The sequence below is a fragment of the Mastigoproctus giganteus genome, chromosome 12 (genome assembly GCF_048544385.1).
Source record: "Mastigoproctus giganteus isolate SK-2022 chromosome 12, ASM4854438v1, whole genome shotgun sequence".
In the NCBI taxonomy this organism is placed as follows: Eukaryota; Metazoa; Arthropoda; class Arachnida; order Uropygi; family Thelyphonidae; genus Mastigoproctus; species Mastigoproctus giganteus.
In genome coordinates, this window is record NC_143586.1 from 114,694,988 (window position 1) to 114,715,312 (window position 20,325).

The 20,325-nt window shown below is 39.1% G+C and overlaps 1 protein-coding gene across 2 annotated transcripts in view; it reads right to left on the minus strand.

The window, feature by feature from the left end:
* The window catches only part of Pex16 (peroxisomal biogenesis factor 16), a 275,960-nt gene that overhangs the window by 56,340 nt on the left and 199,295 nt on the right, over nucleotides 1-20,325 (minus strand). For both annotated transcript variants that reach the window (XM_090386047.1, XM_090386046.1), the window contains one exon: nucleotides 2,754-2,873. In XM_090386047.1, the coding sequence (XP_090242173.1) occupies nucleotides 2,754-2,873 (120 nt within the window). The remainder of the gene's footprint in view (nucleotides 1-2,753; nucleotides 2,874-20,325) is intronic.

Consider the following 20,325-nt stretch of genomic DNA (forward strand, 5'->3'; position numbering starts at 1 on the left):
AAAAGAAGCAGGATTACACAAAATTAACGAAAACATCGTACAAGAGACGATCGACAACGACAGGGATGGCCTCTCTAATGAAGAACTAATGGAAATTATAAAAGAACAAGAGCTTGCTATTGAGGGAGATGATGATCAAGATACTATAGATGAAGAACGGATGAAGTCGCTGACTGCAAAAGGACTTAGTGAAGCTTTTGAACACTTCGAAAAAATGTGTGATTATTTCCGGGAGAACGACCCTGACATGGAACGAAGTGCCAAGGTAATAAGAAATTTGAAGAAAGAAATGAATCCCTACACGATGTTGTACAATGAGAGGAAGAGGGCCAAAGCACAACCCAAAATCGACACATTTTTCAGTCAAGATACGAAAACTCGAGAGCACAGGGCCATTGAATTAATAAATTCATGATTTTCGTTAGTTAATTACCTCATAATTATATGTGTATATAATTTAGAATATTTTATATGTACAATATTTTGAATATTAAATATTTTTAATCGACATTAGTGCATATTTTCACTACCATTTATTATTGATAGAAAATATCCTATGGAATAGACCGCAACTCACAAATACATATGGTACCTTATGGGAATTTGGCGCTCACTTAGCGCTCTGTTTTCCCGGAACGAACTATCAGCGTTAAGCGGGGGTCACCTGTATTAATATTTGTTTACAGGTAGCACTGCTATATAAGCAGTGCTACCTGTTCAGACTGCTATATAAGAAAGCAGTCTGAACTGTGTTCTTATATAGTTTGCTACCTGTAACTGATCTGAACTGTCTATAGAAACGTCAGGAGCTCTATCAATAAAATGAGTGAATTTGGACTGCTGATTAGAACAACTAATTCTGACATAATAGGGCTAGCAAAAATGGTGTCACCCAGAAATAAGAGATAACAAGCTTCAGTACAGTATATATAATGTATTTGGGAAGGATGGGCAAGACAGAAGGAAGGGGTATGCTTCTTATCAAACAAAACTTTCACGTTTTGAGTGCAACAAAACCTTTCCTCCAGAACCATAACTTTCATGTGCTGGCACAGAATCAGTATTGTGTGAAGTAGTTGGATGCTAAGGTAAAATGAGTGTGGATTTGCTAAAGACTAGATGACTGTGAAGAGACTTGACATGCTGATGGAATTGGTGAGAAAGTTTAAATATCTTATTAGGAGGGATTTCAATTTACCCTTACTGATCGGATTAACTGTGAGAGAAAATTACCATGGGGGAGTTTAAATAAACTAGATGATTATTATTTGCATCACCATGTAACCATTAGCAGGAAGTGATTATGCAGTCCTTATGTGGAAGGTGCAGAAAGGGCTTGCAGTTGTTAAAGGCAAAGGCATGGGTTTTAATTTCAGGAAAGAAGAACTATAACAAATTAAGATGCAAAATGGCCTACATTAACTGGGTAGATACCAGGAGGATGAATACATTAGAATCATAAAATATTTTAAAAGCAATAATCACAGAAGCTATGAAAGCTTAATGAATATATCACCTGTGATTCAATTTTATCAGTTTCTTGGGCTAAAAATTCAGAGTATTTATTCAATTTCAGCATTTTAAGTTAAAATTGGACAACTAAAGCTAAGATGTGTGATATTTTCTTGCAATTTTCAAAATTACTGGAAACAGGGCGTTAAATGTAGATGCTTTTAAGTCTTTCTAGTTTATTATATTATACATGGAAGGTATAATTGTGAATTGTTAGATTTTGATTTTACCTTTGAAAGGTAGTGGAGGATGAAAAGGACCTGGGGGGGGGGGGGGGTAATTGTGCAGTCAGATATGAAGTTTTCTGAGCAGTGCAAAGGTGGCAAGAGTAGCTTATGGTGCCTTGTCAATGATATACAGAAATTTTGCTAGAAGGGATAAGGAGGTGATTGTCCCCTTGTATAAGGCAATGGTTAGGCCACACCTTGAGAACTGTATACAGGTCTGGAGGCCTCATTTTAGGAAAGAGGCAGAGCTGCTGAAACGAGTACAGAGAAGGGCAATGAGATTGGTGAGGGAAACAAATGGTTGGTATTACCAAGAAAGGCTTAAGTTCTGCAAATTGCAGGTTCTGGAGACTAGGTACCTGTGAGTTATTTGTTATTTGGTTTTTAGGAGCATTAACAACTAAGGCCATATTGCTCTGGGAATATGCAGTGGTCATTCTCTGACCTTTCCGCATCTTCCGTATTTGGTGGTGACGGGCTCGAACACCGGTCTAATCAACGTGTGCTATGCACTGCTGCTCCTTTCTACCTGGCTAGGAGGCGCCTGTATCTGCGAGGTGATCTAATTTAGGTGTATAAGGCCTTGAATGGATTGAGCAAGCTCAATGTTAATGGGATTCTTCCTCTTGCTCAGATTACTAACCTGAGGGGACATAAATTCAAATTGAGAAAAGACAATTGTAGAATAGATGTGTGGAAATTCACCTTTAGCCAGCAGGCAGTTAATAGTTCGAACAAACTTCCATCTGTTGTAGTGGAGGTCAGCAACTTAAATAAGTTCAAGGAAGAACTAGACAAACATTTGGAGAGAATGGATGGGTGAAATGGGAAGGGTGTTTTTTTTTTTTTTTTTTTGGCTGATGCTATATAAGCTTGCTTTCTTGCATCATATGCCCTACTAATGCTAATACTTTGAACAAAAAAAAAAATATAATAATAAAATAATAATAAAATAAAAATAGAATAAAAGGAAGAATAAAGTTGAACAGATGGTTAATATTTACTTTAACTTACTTTGAAAAGTGATCATAAAATGGTGAACGAAGAAAATACAATAGCATGACAAGGGCTCTTCTGCTCAGTTCCACTCTCTCCTCTTTATTTACCTCTTTGCGATCACCAAACAACTGTAGGCTACAAATACATATATATAAATAAGAATGGTGAAATTAATAACAATGACATTACCAAGTTGATCACAGAACCTATAGGGCAGAAAGAATAAAATTATTGCCCTGCATAAGCATTATATTAAGAACATATTATATTATTAATTCTTAATCTCTACAAGCAACATAATCTAAAATATTTTTGAATACTTTTTTTTTTTTTTGGTAGTTGTTGGCGCATCGACTTCTGTGGCCATAATGCACCTCCCAAGGTTTTTGCAGTACTTCGATCCAAGTCCAAGGCAGGATTCGAACCCGCGACCTTTGGGTTGCCAGGCAGGCACTTTACCCACCCGGATAGCCTGATCGGCTTTTTGAATACAGTTGATTTTCAAAAATCAACTGCATTCAAAGATATTATTTATGAAACATATCAGAGAGAGACAGAGTTTCTCTCTTTACTCTACAGATTCAGTGGATTAAAGTCTAAAGGACTGGCAGTTTGAATAAAAAATTCAGTAAACCAATTTTTGATTTGTTTAATTTTTTTTTAATATACAGTCAGTCCTCGTATAACACGTGTTTACACTACACGAATTCGATCATACATGATTTATAAATAGGGGAACGATATCGTATATAATACGAACCGAATTCGCTTATGCGTTTACAAGAAATGGCAGTCGAACAAGGAATCGCCCCAACTGAATGCAACACAATAGCAATGGAGAGAAGATTCTGAAAATGTATTTATATTTTTTATATCAGTGAAGGGGAAACACATTTCACCATAATATGTAAAACCCCACACAATTCCAGCTATCGGTATTATTGCAAATGAAATTAGATCGAGTTTACTACCAGTTTATAACAGATTCCACTAGCAGGAATGCAAATGGAAATTGTTTTTATTGTTTTATGGTAGTAACCCCCAGAAATGTGCTTTAGTAAAATGTGAGCCAGTGAGGTGTTCATAGTGTGTCTCTGCCTTTACAGTGTTGTTTATTTAGTTGCTACATGCGCGCAGCTTTGTTTATGTGTGTCAAGAGTGCCTCCTCATTTTGTAATTGGGTTTCATTCCTGAAAAATGAGTAAAATACTTAAAAGGTGTGAAAAGGAAGCGTCCTGGTGAAGACACTACAGATTCAGAGAGAAAAAGAAAAGCAATATCGATAAACACAGGCGGACTGGGTCAAAAATCACACCCGGGAAAATTTGTAGCGGCCTCATATTAGCGTTTATGGCCAAAATCACACCGGTCTCCGGCCCACCGGGAAAACCTCGCGGGGCCGGTGTGATTCCCTGGTAAGGCTCATGGCCAGTCTGCCTCTGTCAATAGAGAAAAAATATGAAGTGAAATGCTTTGAGCGAAATGAAAGACCATGTGATATTGCACGTGCTATAGGAGGAAATGCCGAGAATTACAAAGAATGCAGAGAAAATAAAAACAACTTTCAGAGCAGGAACAACTCAAAATGTAATTAAAATCCATTAGATTAAGACACAAAGAATTGGAAGAGATGGAACGGCTGTCATCTGTTTGGATAGAAAATCAAACAAAAAACAAGTTTGCTTACGATAGAAGCAAAAGTATTAGCAATATTTTATTACGATAATTTATTGTTTTTGGTAATGTTTTGGTTACAAATGCGTGTTCAATCTTGGGTGGTCGGCACCTAACCCTATTTTTCTCAATAGGTCCTGTTTATATGGCACGAGGGTTTCTAGGAACACAACTATACGAGGACTGACTGTACCGTAAATTTAATTTTTATAATATTATAAATTTAATACTTTCTTTTGTTTCATGTAAATTTAAATTCCTAATTTTGTTAGTACATTAATTTTTGTTTATCTGATTAATTTTTTTGATTTTTTTAAATTTAATTACTGTAATATTTTGAGCTCTTCTGGTCAATCTAGTAATAGCTCAACTGATAAGAGGTGGCAAATGAAGTTTAACATAGACAAATGTAAAGTACTATATATGGAAAACAGTAACCCCAGAGCAACGTATGAACTCTGTGATACTACACTGACAGTGGTAGAGAATGAAAAGAACCGGGGAGTAATTGTGCAGGCAGATATGAAGTTTTCTGAGCAGTGCAGACGGGCTGCAAGAGTAGCTCATTGTGTCTTGTCAATGATATACAGGAATTTTTCTAGCAGGGATAAGGTGATTATTCCCTTGTATAAGGCAATGGTCAGGCCACATCTTGAGTATTGTATACAGGTCTGGAGGCCTCATTTCAAGAAGGATGTAGAGCTGCTGGAACGAGTACAGAGAAGGGCAACAAGATTAGTGAATGGAACAAAGGGTTGCTCTTACGAAGAAAGGCTTAAGTTTTGCAAATTAGTGTCTGGAGATTAGGCACCAGCAAGGTGATCTGACAGAGATGGTTTGAGCATGCTCAATGCTGATGGGATTTTTCCTCTTGCTCAGAATAATTACCTGAGAGGGCATATATTTAAATTGAGGAAAGAGAGATGTAGGATAGATGTGCGGAAATTTGGCTTCAGACAGCGGGTAGTTGGTTGGTGGAACAGACTTCCATCCCTTGTGGAAGTTGATAGCCTAAATAAATTTAAGGCTCAGCTGGACAGGTATTTTGAACGAACAGAGGGGTGAAATGGGAGTGGTGTTTTTTTGGCTGATGCTGCATATGATGCAAGAAAGCATCATATGCCTCTACTAATGCTAATGATAATTCTTTTCTTTGGTCCTAATATAAGGAATGTACCAATCTCAAATCAAAACTTAGTACATTGTATGTTATTTGGTTTTTAGAAGCATTAGCAACTACTGTATTTCCCCGAAAATAAGACTGGGTCTTATATTAATTTTTGCTCCAAAAGATGCATTAGGGTTTATTTTCAGGGGATGGCTTATTTTTTCATGCACAACAATTTACAAGAATCTACATTTATTCAAGTACAGTCATGCCATCTTCTTCTGGAACATCGTCATTAAGCTCCAAACCTCGAATTCTGGCCTGAATTTCTTGTGACTCCATTTCCTGTAGAACCATTGGTCCTAATCTCTCATGTCTAACAACAGATTTCTCCTTAAATGAGCACTTCTTGTCCATGTAGCCTGCTCGTAGTGCATTGGCAACACAGCTGTCAGTGATTTTATCCCATGAACGCTTCACCCAAGTCACGACCTCGTGCAGGCTAGGCTTCACAGTTTCCACGCTGATTTCTCTCCATTCTATTTCAATATAGTCACTGATTTCCATGTGCAAATGGTCCTTGAATGGCTTGTTTATTGCAATATCAAGAGTCTGGAGACAGGCAATAATTTCTGCGGGAATCATTATTTGATCTATTCTTCTTTCTGCAAGGAAGTTCATGTCTTTAGTGCGGTGAGTGCTGGCTGAATTCCAGACTAGCAGACCTCTTTGGCCACCGTGCAAAACAAGTGGTAGCATTAAATCGACCCACTTCCTTATAGCTGCTTGTGTGCACCACGCCTTTTCAGTTTCAAGAACATAAATGCCTGAAACACGTTCAATCTTATCTTTTTTGCCCTTAGTGATGATTAGAGGTGGGGCTTTCTTTCCATCCAGACGAATTGCCAAAACGCAGGTAACACATGCACTTTCGTAACCAGTGGAGGGAATTTAGATTGACGAAGCACCTCTCTGATCAATTGTCATTTGAGATCCTCGACCCATAAACACTGCAGTTTCATCCATAGCAATCATGTTGGAGAGTTGGTATTTAGAAAAGTCGATGCCCTCAACAAAAGACTTGAATGCAAGTGCACGTTTAATAACTTCATCTTCCAGCTTGAACGGTGTTGTTGATCTTCTTAGAGACAGTTCATATCGCTGAAGGAAGTCATCCATCCGGTGTTCTGACGTGTGAATTCTTCTGGAAACATGTCTAACTGTGGTGCCATTGCAAGGGCAAATGCTTGAATATCAGTCCTGTGAACAACCAAAACTTTTGCTCTTCTGTCAGCAATCCATTCACAGATGATGTCTTCCAACTCAGGAAATAATGGTTGCTGACCTGATCCACGCTTATGCTTCTTAGCATTTCCCTCGTCCACCTGTTGACTGAGGTCATCGTACTCTGATCGCCATTTTCGGACCATTCGGAGATCCAACTTCTCTTTGCAGAAAGCTGTAAGATTCTTGCCCCGGGAGTCCTCCATGATTCCTTTCTTGTACTCGACGGAATAGCTCTTTCTTTTTGCACTCATCTTGTTTGGGGATCAAATTATTATTCAATTAACACTTCATTCTTAAATGAAGTGTTAATTGAAGACTTACGAGACAGGAGTGGCAACAGAAACTGTTAAGAATGATGGACCACACAAAGGCAATGAAAAATTGCAGGCACAAAATTCAGAAAATGTTTCTTTATTTCACACGAGTGCATTAAGTACGTCCATTACAACACATGACGTATTGAATTATGAAGATTCTAATTAGTCACAACCAAATCCATTCGTTATCAAGTGTGCACGTGTAATAAGTCTGGCGTTTGTCTTGGCTGATGATCTTAACTGGGACTTATTTTTGGGGTAGGGTTTATATTACGAGCGTCCTGAAAAATCATGCTAGGGCTTATTTTCCGATTAGGTCTTATTTTCAGGGAAATAGGGTAAGGCCATACTGCTCCAGGGATATGTGGTGGTCATTCCCTGACCTTTCCGCATCCTCCGTATTTGGTGGTAACAGGCTCGAACTCTAGTCTAATCAAGAAGCATGTGCTACGCACTGCTGCTCCTGCCCACCTGGCTACGGAGGCACCTAAAACTTGGTACATTGCTAGAAGGACCTGAGTTACTGAAGAAATGGGTGCTTGCCTTATAGAAAAATAAAAGTGGGAACTTGTCAGGGACTTAAGTATCTGGCAGTCAGTTGATACAAACCTGATTTGGGGGCCCAGAACAGTAAAGTGCTCTGGTTTGAAATAATTTTGTTTTATTAGGAGACTCCACAGTCAGGGGAAACAGGTAGCACTTTTTGTAATATGGTTGTTGAGAAGAACCAGGGTGTCTGCAGGGAGAAAAAATGAATGATGTCACCAACAGGTTGTCAGATTTTACGGGGGGGGGATAGAGAGAGTGTTATTCATGCGGGACTAATGATACTAAGCACACAAACTGACACTTCACGTGATAAATATAGAGCCATGTAGAAAAATGCAAGTTAGGTCAAAATGTTTGTGTCTGCAATTCTGTCCATGCATGATAGCAAGGAGTAGATGCTGAAAGTCTAGTGGATTAAGCCAAGGATTCAGTGACTCTACCAGGTTAATGTGGCTTGCACTTGTAGGCAGAAGAAATTTTTTTTTTTTTTTTTTTTTTAATATATAGACAGAGACATTCGACAAAGGTGGTACAAGGGTTCATAATGTTTGCACACATCTCAGAATTTGTTTGTTGCCCCAACAGTTGACACTGATAAGATGTCCTGAGGGTAAAGAAGGGGTGTGTCAGGATAGTAAACCATACAAGAAACCTCTGTGTCATTTGTATGTACAGTAATTTCAGGAATGGCATCAATAAAACAAATGACATCAAACTCCTGGTTAGCACAACAGAGATATGATAGTGCTAACAAAAATGTTGTATCACCCAGAAATATGTAATTATGAGTTTCACAATAATATGCACACTGAGTAGACAGAAATCATGGGATACCTAACTAGTAAAGGGTAGGCCGAACTTTTACCCAGATAAGGGCAGTCACACAGAGAGGCACTGAGTCCATTAGTTCACGAAAGCGTCCCACAGGTATTTCCATCCATGCTTGCTGCATCACTGCCCATAATTCCATTGCATTCCTGGGTGGAGGATCCAAAGCTCGACCGGACCTTTCCACAGCATCTCCACAGTGTTCATGTCCGATGAACGGGGAGGCCATTCCATGGTGGTAAAATCTGAGAAATGCGCTTCGAACCATGTTCTAGTCACCACAGCTGTGTGGCAAGGCGCACTATCCTGCTGTCAGAGTCCATTGCCCTGTGGGAACATGATGACCATGAAGGGATGCAGATGGTTTGTTTGTTATTTGATTTTTAGGAGCATTAGCAACTAAGGCCATATTGCTCTGGGATACGCGGTGGTCATTCCCTGACCTTTCCCCATCCTCCATATTTGGTGGTGACGGGCTCGAATCCCGGTCTAATCAAGAAGCGTGTGCTACGCACTGCTGCTCCTTCCCACCTGGCGATGCAGATGGACACATAAACTAGACCATTGAGAGATGAGTCTAGGCATACCAGAGATCCCACTGTGTGCTAGATGAACACACTCCAGACCATTACCAACCGTCTACCTGCTTGAACAGTTCCTTGTTGACATGACAGGTGCATAGCTTTGGGCAGTTTCTGCCAGATATACACCCTCCTGTCCGCTCAAAATAACTAGAAGCGGGACTCATCGGACCAGGAGACCTGTCTCCAATCATCCAAGGCCCAGTGCTGATGTTCTTTCGCCCAGTTGAGGCGTAGAGTTCTGTGTCATGGTGTTAGCAATGGGACTGTTGTGGGTCGGAGGTTTCCATAACCTACTGCAGCTAATATCACCTGATAAGTCTTGGTGGAGACATTTCTGGCACCTCTCTTGTTGAAGTCACCAGTGATTTTTGGCACTGTCGATATCCGGTTGGCTGAAACAATGTGAGACATACGTTGACGACCATGTTCATCCACCCTCTTTCTCCGCCCACAGTGCTCTCCACGTTGAGATATTATTCCGGAAATGGCATATTCCCAATACACTCTTGATATTGTCGAATGGGAATAGTGCAATTTCTGTACCACCACTGCAATAAAGTGACCAAAGCATTGGGCACTCACTATCATTCCTCTTTCAAAGTTGGTTATCTCACGACATTTATCCATACTGAAATCGAATTACTGTCTATGTGAATGCAGCGTACTTATCTACTTGCCAAGCGGTGGGTTTGTCCACTTTTTGTTTGTTTGTTTGTTATTATTTGGTTTTTAGGAGCATTAGCAACTAAGGCCATATTGCTCCAGGGATATGCAGTGGTCATTCCCTGACCTTTCCGCACCCTCCATATTTGGTGGTCACAGGCTCGAACCCCGGTCTAATCAAGTGTGTGCTACGCACTGCTGCTCCTGCCCACCTGGCTATGGAGGCGCCTAGGTTTGTCCACTAGCGAGAGGTGACAGCATTGGTTGCCCAGGCAGGAACCCATGAATTATGTCCTTTCAGTGTACAATACAATGTATTTGGAAAGGATAATGAGATCATACATCTTATCTGGTGCAGCCTGAGTGTGACAAAAGCTTTCATACATTCAGAAGTTATGCATATTAGTATGGAATCAGTGTATTATTATTATTACTACTAGCCATATAGTGCAAGAAAGCCTGAAGCTTATGCTGCACCAGCCAAAAAAAAAAAAATTTCCCGAGTTACCTTGAGAGAGAGAGAGAGAGAGAGAGAGAGAGAGAGAGAGAGAGAGAGAGAGAGAAGTAGAAGGGAATTACCAGGAAAGAGAAGAATGATGATAGTGTGAGTTAGTTGGCAGCAAAGGTATAATGACAGAGGAAGTAATCTACAAACAAGATTGTAAAGATTATGATGAGAGCCTTTACATGCAAATGAAGTGGAGGAGTATGTATGAACTTGTCTTATTGTAAATTTGTCTCAATATAGGTGATTTAAATTTGTTCCAAGTGGAAGCAACATTTGTCACGGGGAACAAAATTTTTAAATAAACTAGATCATTGCTATTCATGTCAGCATGTTAGTGAAATTACTAGGGACAAGAATATTCTCAGCTGATTATCACCCACAAACCAGATGACATCATATGGCTGATAGAACAGGAACCATTAGCAGGGAATGATCATGGAGTTCTAATTTGGATGATGAGGAGTGAGGTAGCAGTTGTTAAAGGCAATGGAATTGATTTTAATTTAAAGAAGATTAAGACAGCTTAACAAGCAACCTGGCTTTTATCAGCTGGGGAGGGAGGGGATAATAGCAGACAGCAAGGGAAGACATTAAAATCATGAAATATCTTTAAAGCCATGAAAGCATATATACCACTAAGAATATATACAACAGGAGGATGAATGGATGAATGAATACAGAGCTGGCCAGTCTAACAGGGCAGAAAAAAAGGAAGGAAAGATACAGAATGATGAAAAGTACAGAAACCTAAAAAGGTTAAGTTGATCAGCAACTGTACCATAAAAAAAAAAAAAAAAAAAAAAAAAAAAAAAAAAGTAGGATGGAGAAGAATAAACTGGCAAAGACATAAAAAGAATATGTTGGCGAAGGTAGATTATTAGAAATTGCTGGCTAAAAGAACAAAGAATTTTTCACATACATGAATATAAGAATCAGAGTGGACGCTTGTGTAATGGGTGTAGAAAAACTTTAGATAACCCAGCCAATGTTGCGGATGAACTGAACAGGTATTTGAATCAATATTTAGAGATAAAAAACCCTTCTTAGTACAAAGAAACTGTGCAAGTGAAGCCAGAAGCATGAAAGTAGCAATATTAAAATTTCAGATTATTAGAAAAACTTGAGCCTAAAGGATAGTAAGGCTCCTAGGGTTGATGGCATATACCCAGTGATTTTTAGGAAGGCAGCAAAAGAATGCACAGAAATATGAGGGTATTACTGAACTCTGAAGAAATTCCCTTGGATTGTAGAAGTGCCAATTGTATCGCCAATATATATAAGGGCAGGTCTAAGAATGACTAGTCACTGACGACTAGTCAATCTGGCTTCAGTGGTAAGGAAAACCATGGAAGCAACGATCAAGGAACATTTAAAATAGAAATGGAATTCTATGAGAAATAAGCTATTGTTTTGTAAAAGGAGAGTCATGTTTAAACAACCTGGTTAGCTATTTTAACAGTCACTTGTTCTGAACAGTAATGGAGCTTGTTATTTGGTTTTTAGGAGCATTCACAACTAAGACCATACTGCTCCGGGAATATGCGGTAGTCCTTCCCTGACCTTTCTGCATCCTCCGTATTTGGTGGTGACAGACTCGAACCCCGGTCTAATCAAGAAGCATGTGCTATGCACTGCTGCTGCTCCTTCCCACCTGGCTATGGAGGCGCCTAACAGTCACTCTTGAGTGGGATGTAGGAAATTGTTATATTTGTTGTTATTTGGTTTTCTTAGGAGCATTAGCAACTAAGGCCATATTGCTCCGGGAATATGCGGTGGTCATTCCCTGACCTTTTCGCATCCTCCGTATTTGGTGGTGATGGGTTCGAACCCAGATCTAATCAAGAAGCGTGTGCTACTCACTGCGGCTCCTTCCCACCTGGCTACAGAGGAGAGGCACCCCTATGTAGGAAATAATTTTGATATTGTTTACTTGAATTTCAGAACACACTTGTCTCAGGTCCTAAATACTTGGCTATAAGCTGGAGAAGGCTGAAATCACAGAAAAATACTTATTTGGATCGCAGAGTGGCTGGAGGTAGAGGGTTGTGATTAATTCTTCACGTTAGGTAACGTAAGAAGTGAGGTTCCCAAGAATCAGTACTGGGACCACTTTTTTTTTTAAGTGACATCAACAAAGGGATACAGGACAATGTCAAAATTTGCAGAAGGACGTGCTGATTTTGTTTACTACATATTTTAAAAGGAATGCAAGATCAGTAGAATAGTTAATGATCAACACCAAGCAGCATTTCTTCAAGATGACTTAGATAAACTTCAAGGATTGTCAGAAAAGTGGAAGCTTTGTTTTAATGCAGTAAAGTGCAAGGTTTAACTTATACGTCTTGGGTGATAATAAGTAGGGAAGAAACGGATTTGGGTGTTATGATATAGTTGGACATGAATTCTCTAAGCATTGTAGACAGGAGGCAAAAAAGACCTATGGTGTTCTATCAATGATTTATTGAACATTTGCTTTGCAGAGACATGAAAGTCATAATCCCACTGTATAAGGCAATTGTAAGACTGCACTTGGAATACTGTGTTTAAGTATGGAAACCAAACCTAAAAAAACCTCGAGCTTCTTGAAGGGGTCCAAAGAGAGTCAACACATGTAGTGAGATTGGAAAAAGTACAACCATATGAGGAGACCTAATTGAGGTGAATAATATTTGCCCTCATTCTCCTCTCAGAGGAGAATGAGGAGAAATTACTTTCTCCTCTGAGAGGAGAAAATAAATTGAATGAGGGTGAAATTTTCACTGTTATAAATGATACCAGAAACGGGCATAAATTCAAATTTTGGGGGAAGAAGTTTCGACTGGATTGCAGAAAGTTTTCTTTTGGCCAGGAAGTTGTTGATTACTGGAATAAGTTGCCTCCATGGATGGTCAAGGCTGACAGTCTGAGGAGATTCCAAATTCAGCTGAATCTGTGGGGAGGAAATCAAATAGATAGGTTATTTTATTTTTTATTTATTTTTGGTTAGTGCAGCAAAAGCCCTGGGCTTCCCTGTGCCATATAGTTCATATCAATACTGTTGTGACTGATTAATAAATGAAAATGAACAGTTACTTGAAAAATTTACAGTGGCAGCACCCTTTGGTAAAATAGTTAAATGTTAGAGTTTCATTTGATTATTAGCAACTTTAAACAGAATGCATACTTCATAGAACTTCTTTAAAATTTTCTCATTCATTGTACTCTCCATATTTTGAATATGGGGATACAATGTATACAGGAAGGACAGGACAGGAAGGGGTGGAGAGGTTATGCTGTTAATTAAGAAGCATATTAAATCTAAAGCATTGCATCCACAGTTGACATGAGTGACCAGTACAACGTTGAGTCAGTTTGGTGTGATATAAGCACTGGGAAAACAATAGGCCTAATGTTATTTTGTTATGTGGTTTTTAGAAGCATTAGCAACTAAGGCCATATTGCTCCGAGATATGCGGTGGTCATTCCCTGACCTTTCCGCATCCTCCGTATTTGGTGGTGATGGGCTTGAACCCCGGTCTAATCAAGAAGCGTGTGCTACGCACTGCTGCTCCTTCCCACCTGGCTACGGAGGCGCCTATAGGCCTAATGACTGTTATGAGTTAATTTTACTTTAACCTTGAAGTTGCTCTAGATCAGCAGTTCCCAACTTATTTTAATCGCAGAACCATTTTCACCTTGATAAAAAAAAATTGGAACCCTGACAATTTTTACTGATTATAAATAAAACAAATCAAAAATAATTTATTGAAAATACAAAAAAAAAAAAAAAAAAAACTAGATTAATAATGGAAAAGCAAATATTATTATTTCAAACTGGTAAACTGAAATATGTTAAGGGCTTTAGCCGCAGGCTGCGAGAGATTTAGACAATGTACAAGTTAGTGCAAATGCATCATATTAGTATGCAGCTAAACTCTGAATTAGCAAAAATATGCAAAGGCGGCATTCATTTAAGTTAAATCTCATATTGTGAATATCGTCACAATGAGTTTTTTTTTATGAGAACCCCAAACACGAGAGGTATTATAACCTATAGTATTTAGTACCGTGCTTGGGTTGGAGGTTGAGAAGACGAAAGAAGATATTTGTTGATATTGGACTTGAACTTCTGTAGATTGTAATTTTCAGGAAATACGTATGAAGGAAGGTTGTTCCAGAAAACGGCAGTTGAATGAATAAATGAGGAAGATGAAAAGTTGGTTCTGTGGGTTTGAAGTTGGACAGTAAATGGATGTTGACTGGTGGCGGCATGTGTTCGGACTGTTTTGAAAGAGAGAGCGGGAATTATAGAAGCCAATTCAGAAGAACAGTGCCCATGGAAGTATCTGTAGAAGAGGCATGCAGCAGAAACAGTGCGTCTATGAGAAAGCGAGTGGAGAGACTCTGTTAGAGATGAATCATTAATTAACCTAACTGCCCTCTTCTGAATGGAATCAAGAAGCCCGAGAGAGGTTTTGGGGGCACCACCCCAGATGTGGGAACAATATTCCACGGCAGGGCGGATTTGCAATTTATACAGAGTGAGCAGCTGTTTGGGAGAAAAGTAACGCCGAGAGCGAAAGAGAAAACCAAGTTTTTTAGATGCAGAGGAAGCAATATTTGTAATGTGCTTGTGCCAAGAGAGATTAGAAGTCAGGGTAATCCCCAAAAGAGATATATCATTTTGCCTAGAAATCAGAGTGTCACTAAAGATAAGCATAGGAGCAGAAGAATCCTTTTTGCGAGATATAAGACAAGATTGAGTTTTAGAAGGGTTGAAATCAACTAAGTTGTCTTTGCCCCACCGGGGAATTACCTGAAGATCGGCATTTAAGGAATTGGCAGCAGATTTTCGAGAACTTGAAGCTGATTGAGCTGGACAAGGTTTCTCAAAATGGAAAGTTGAATGCAATGTGCTATCATCGGCAAAACTATGGATAGGATTTCCAGTCAATGGGAGAAGGTCATTGATATACAAGAGGAAAAGAGTGGGGGAAAGAACTGAACCTTGGGGGACACCGGCATTAGTGGAGAAGTTAGAAGACAGAGAGCCATCTACCATCACCCTCAGTGAGCGTCAGAGAGAAAACTGGATAACCAATTACTAAAAACAGTTAGCAAACCATAAGATGGAAGCTTGTTTAGAAGACCTTTATGCCAAACACGATCAAAAGCCTTTGAGATGTCAAGAGCAACTACTTGTGTTTCACCGAACCTTTCCATTGAATTAGTCCATAAATGGGTAACATAAGCCAGAATATCACCAGTGGATCGACACTGACAGAATCCATACTGGCGATCGTTGAACAGACGGAAGGTTTCTAGGTAGTTTAAGAGTTGGCGGTTTATTGATTTCTCCATTACTTTAGAAAGAGTAGAAGTAATTGCAATGGGACGATAATTGGATGGGAGGGATTTGTCATCCTTTTTAGGAACTGGCTGGATATGAGCAAATTTCCAAGCAGAAGGAAAAACACCTTTGGAATAAGAAAGTGAAAAAAGGCGGCAAAGAATAGGAGTAAGTTCAGGAGCACAGGTTTTGAGAACAAGTGGAGAAATACCATCAGGACCTGGAGCTTTCTAAGCATCAAGATTCATTAAAATCCTTCTGATATCCTTTTGACGGAAGACCACAGGAGGCATTGAATGGAGCGTGTTAGGAATGGTGGGAGGTGTTTTACCAAGATCATTAATACATGAGCTCGAAGAAAAATGGGATGCTAGCAGATCAGCTTTATCCTTGGCCAAAGTGACAACCGAACCATCTGGTTTGGACAGAGGTGGGAGCAGAGATGGGCAAAAGTTGCGGCTAATAGCTCTGGCAAGAGACCAGAATGCTCAGCTACCATTAGGGCAAGAAGCAAGTTTTCTACTCTTAGCCTGTTCAAACTCTAGTTTGGACTGATTAATAACTGCTTTACAATTGTTGCGAGCTTTGGTGTAGGCAGAAAATGAAACTGAAGAATTAGAAACAAGCCAATTACGATATGCAACGTTCTTCTCTTGGACAGCGTTTAGATAAAGGACGAGATTTTAAAGTGGAGTGTGGGATAAAGGATTCCATTCCTGCAAGAATAATTTCACTGACATGATCTGAGCAAATGTTGACATCAGAAGTTTTGAAACAGTAATCAGACCAAGGAAAAGAAGAAAAGAAGTCACGCAGGTCATCCCATTTTGCATTCTTGTAATGCCAAACAATACGAGGTTGAGAATAGCCATGAGATAAAGGTTCCATTAGAGAAGAGACAATCGCCAAGTTGTGATCTGAAGTGCCTAAAGGACCTCTCACTTCAACTTTGTACTTAGAAGGGTTGTTTGTGAGAAAAAGATCAAGCGTATTGGCTGTATGATTAGGATTGTCCGGTATTCTTGTAGGTAAATGAACAATCTGTGCTAGGTCATTAGTAATTGCAAAAGCCTCAGCATCTCGACCTGCTGGGTCGGTGTGACTAGAAAACGGAAGATAGCTGGAGTTGTGAACATTAAAATCACCAAGGAAAATTACCTCACTGTTAGGAAAGTTGGACTGGAGAAAGTCAAGTTGCAAAGAGAGGAAGTCAAAGAGCTCCAAGTGATTAGTGGAGTTGGGAGAACGGTAGAGACAACAGATGAATTTTACACAACGAGGTAGAGAGATTTGAAGCCAGAGAAGATCAAAGAGAGGAGATTCCAAATTGCCAAGTCTCTGACAGGGAATATCAGAACGGACATATGCACAAGTACCACCTTTGAGGCGAAAGGAATCATACAGCAAATAATTTGGACATCTGAGATGAGCAGTAGTTGAATCAACTGATAACTGAGATTCAGTCAGAAAAAGTACATGGGGTTTGGAAGACTGCAAGTGGAAATGGACATCGTTGAGATTAGAATTGAGACCACGTATATTTGTGAAATGAATTAGGAAGTCCTTGGGAGGTTTAGATCTTTTCGCAGATAAGCTTGCTCTATTATTTTGACAATTCATGGTGTATTCAATAGTAAGAAAAAGTGGGTGGGACATGCTGTATGAAGTAATGAAATTTTTTGGATATATCGTACATGTGGTAAGAATATACCCAGATCCTTGACATAACGTGGCCTCGACAATGCTCCCCGCATACACACTACTCGGACTCCCTCCAGTCACTATCTGGCAGAGTAGAGGTAGCAAGATTATACACTAGCTGATCCGGAAGCTTCCTAGAGAGTTACCAATAGGTTCAGTCCGGTGTACTAACTAGCGGCCGGCCTGCGAACACCGTTTTAGAGCTGTACCCTCGAAATGTAAGGAATATTGGATCTCGCCACGACATTCATCATAACCTCAAAAATCATGAATCATACTGCATGATGGAAGAGATAGGGAAGGGTTGGCCGGAACTTAGCTCTAGAGACTAAACATGGGTTCCACCACTTCAAGCCTCCAATAAGCAAAGTGGTGGTATTTCACCGGTTGATGAGAGTCATCTACCACCTAGTACTGCCTGGTAACATAGAGGGGCGGCGTTCCTCCATGTGGTGTGGGTGCCACACCTCGACCCCTGCTTACGTTGGTTCACACCTGGGTGGTCACCCACCATGTACTTGTGCATGAAGGTTATACCCAGGATTACTAACAGTCCCACCATCGTGAAGGTGCAAGCAGAGGATTTGGCTGTCATAGAACGTCCGGACTTCGCCGAAATTGGGTCCACTTTGACTTAAGAAAACCCGAATATCAGTTCCATCAGCGTTTTAGACTCCCAGTTAGCAAGAACAGCTTGTCTGGCATATCTGAGAGAATGTCTGTGACAACCTCAAGGAGTTGCCATGATATTGCATTACTTCGAATAAGTAACGCTTCACCAAAGGAGAAGACTGTTGTTACTTATTCTCAGCGGATACCACCACCACCACCTAACAGCCCTGAAACGGTGCTGTCTGGGTGGTGGTATCCGCTGAGAATAAGTAACAACAGTCTTCTCCTTTGGTGAAGCGTTACTTATTCGAAGTAGTGCAATATCACGGCAACTCATTGTGAGGATATTCACAATATGAGATATAACTTTAACGATGCCGCCTTTGCATATTTTTGATAATTCAGAGTTTAGCTGTGTACTAATATGATGTGTTTGCTCTAACTTATATGTTCAAACTGGTAATTAATGTGAAGGATTAAACGTCTTTTCTTTCAATATTCTTTCAAAATTTGGTTTAATTGTGGACAGCTGAATTCTAATATCAGGAGTGGCATCCAACTTACTTCTGTATTTTGTTTTTTGTCACAGTGTAGAGCAAAAATCCGCTTTCACACAAATATGTGGTACTAAACGGCAACAAACAACAAACTGTCTTTTTGAATAAATTTGGATATTCTTCTTTTAAGTCACACCAAAACTAGTTTAATGAAACATCATTAAATTTAACTTTTATTTGGCTGTTTAATGTCAGGTTGATGAGATTTTCATATTCTGAAGTAGACAGTTCCTCTGGTTTTTCTTTAATATTGAAAGGATTGAAAACCCAATAGTTACTGTCATCTTTTAGTAGAGGAAAGTATTCATTTAATGCCAAAGTTATTCATTTTAGATGAGAAATAATTTCTTTTTGAATTTCCTCATCAATTTCACAGTTCGATTCCTATAAAATGTCATTTAAAGTTGGAAATGGATCCATATTATTTTTTTCAACAGCCATAGTCCAGTATTGTAACTTTCGTAACAATGATCGTAATTTATCTTTTGTGTTGAAAATATTTACATTTTTTCCTTGAAGGGAGAGAGAAGCATCATTCAATTTTGACCAGATAAGCAATTTGACTCAACGACGAAACATTTCTAAAGCGATCTGCTAATAGAAATTTGTCGTTGTGTAAGAATATGGTGAGCTCGTAATTCAAACAATCTGGCAAGGACTCTGCCACGCGACAGCCCTCTAATTTCAGTATGTACCAGCAAAGATGTATGTTGGCTGCCCATATCTCCACATATAATTTGGAATAATCTTGTTTTTAGCAGTCATGTTTTCACAAAGTTAATAATTTTCACTGCTTCATCTAAAATACATTTTAAAGATGAAGGGATATTTCGAGCAACGAGTGCATGTCTATGAAGAACACAGTGACTACTTGTACACATTTTAGCAACCTTTTTAATTTGTGTTACTGTTCCCTTCACAGGTCCTATCATTGACTTTGCACCATCGCTACATACATCAACACATTTCTCCCAACTTATTCCACGAGCCTTCATAAAATCTCGATACATTTAAATATCATTTCTCCTGTTGTATTGGTTTGTAAATTTTCCCAGAGTAACATGTCTTCTTCAATAGAATTACTGTAGTAATAACGAAGGAAAACTAATAAAATTGACACGTTTGCAATGTCCATTGTCTCATCTAATTGTAAAGAGTACTCATCACATGACTAAAGTCCTGCTCAATATCTTCAGCCATATCATGAATTCTGTGTAAAACTGTATTATTTGAGAAAAAAATTTCATCAATTTGTTGACAGGATTTCTCATCGAACATACTGAACGACATCTTTGATGCATGATTTTATGAGAGTTTCAGAAATTGCATGCACTTTACCTGCGAGCACTATATGGAGGAAGGCTTCTTACTTTGTAGGAAGACATTGTTGCCCTTTCGTTATCCGACAATTTCGACATAAAATGTTTAGTTTTGTCAGGAGGCTCAAGTTTTCTTTCAAAAAATTTGATATCTTTATTTTTGTATTCTGAATGGTTCGTTTCAAAATGTCTGTGCAATTTAGCTGGTGCTAATGAACTATTTGATAAGATCTCATTGCATAATATACACAACACATCAGGGACCTCGGGATTTCCTGTGGTCGTGTGAATCCGAGTAATAAATAACTAGAGTTGTATTTACGTTTTTTATGACTTAGCAATGTTTTAGTATAGACAAACAACACTTCACTTTTCCTTGAGTCATCTGCTACACAAGTAATGCTAGTGCCTTGATCTGTATTTTCGTCAGTATCTGCTTTACAATTTTTTTTGTAAAACTCCTCTCAAACAACAATCCATGATATTTTAATTTGGGGTATACACAATTGTAATATTATAAGTTAATACGATGCCCACTTTATTTTTATATG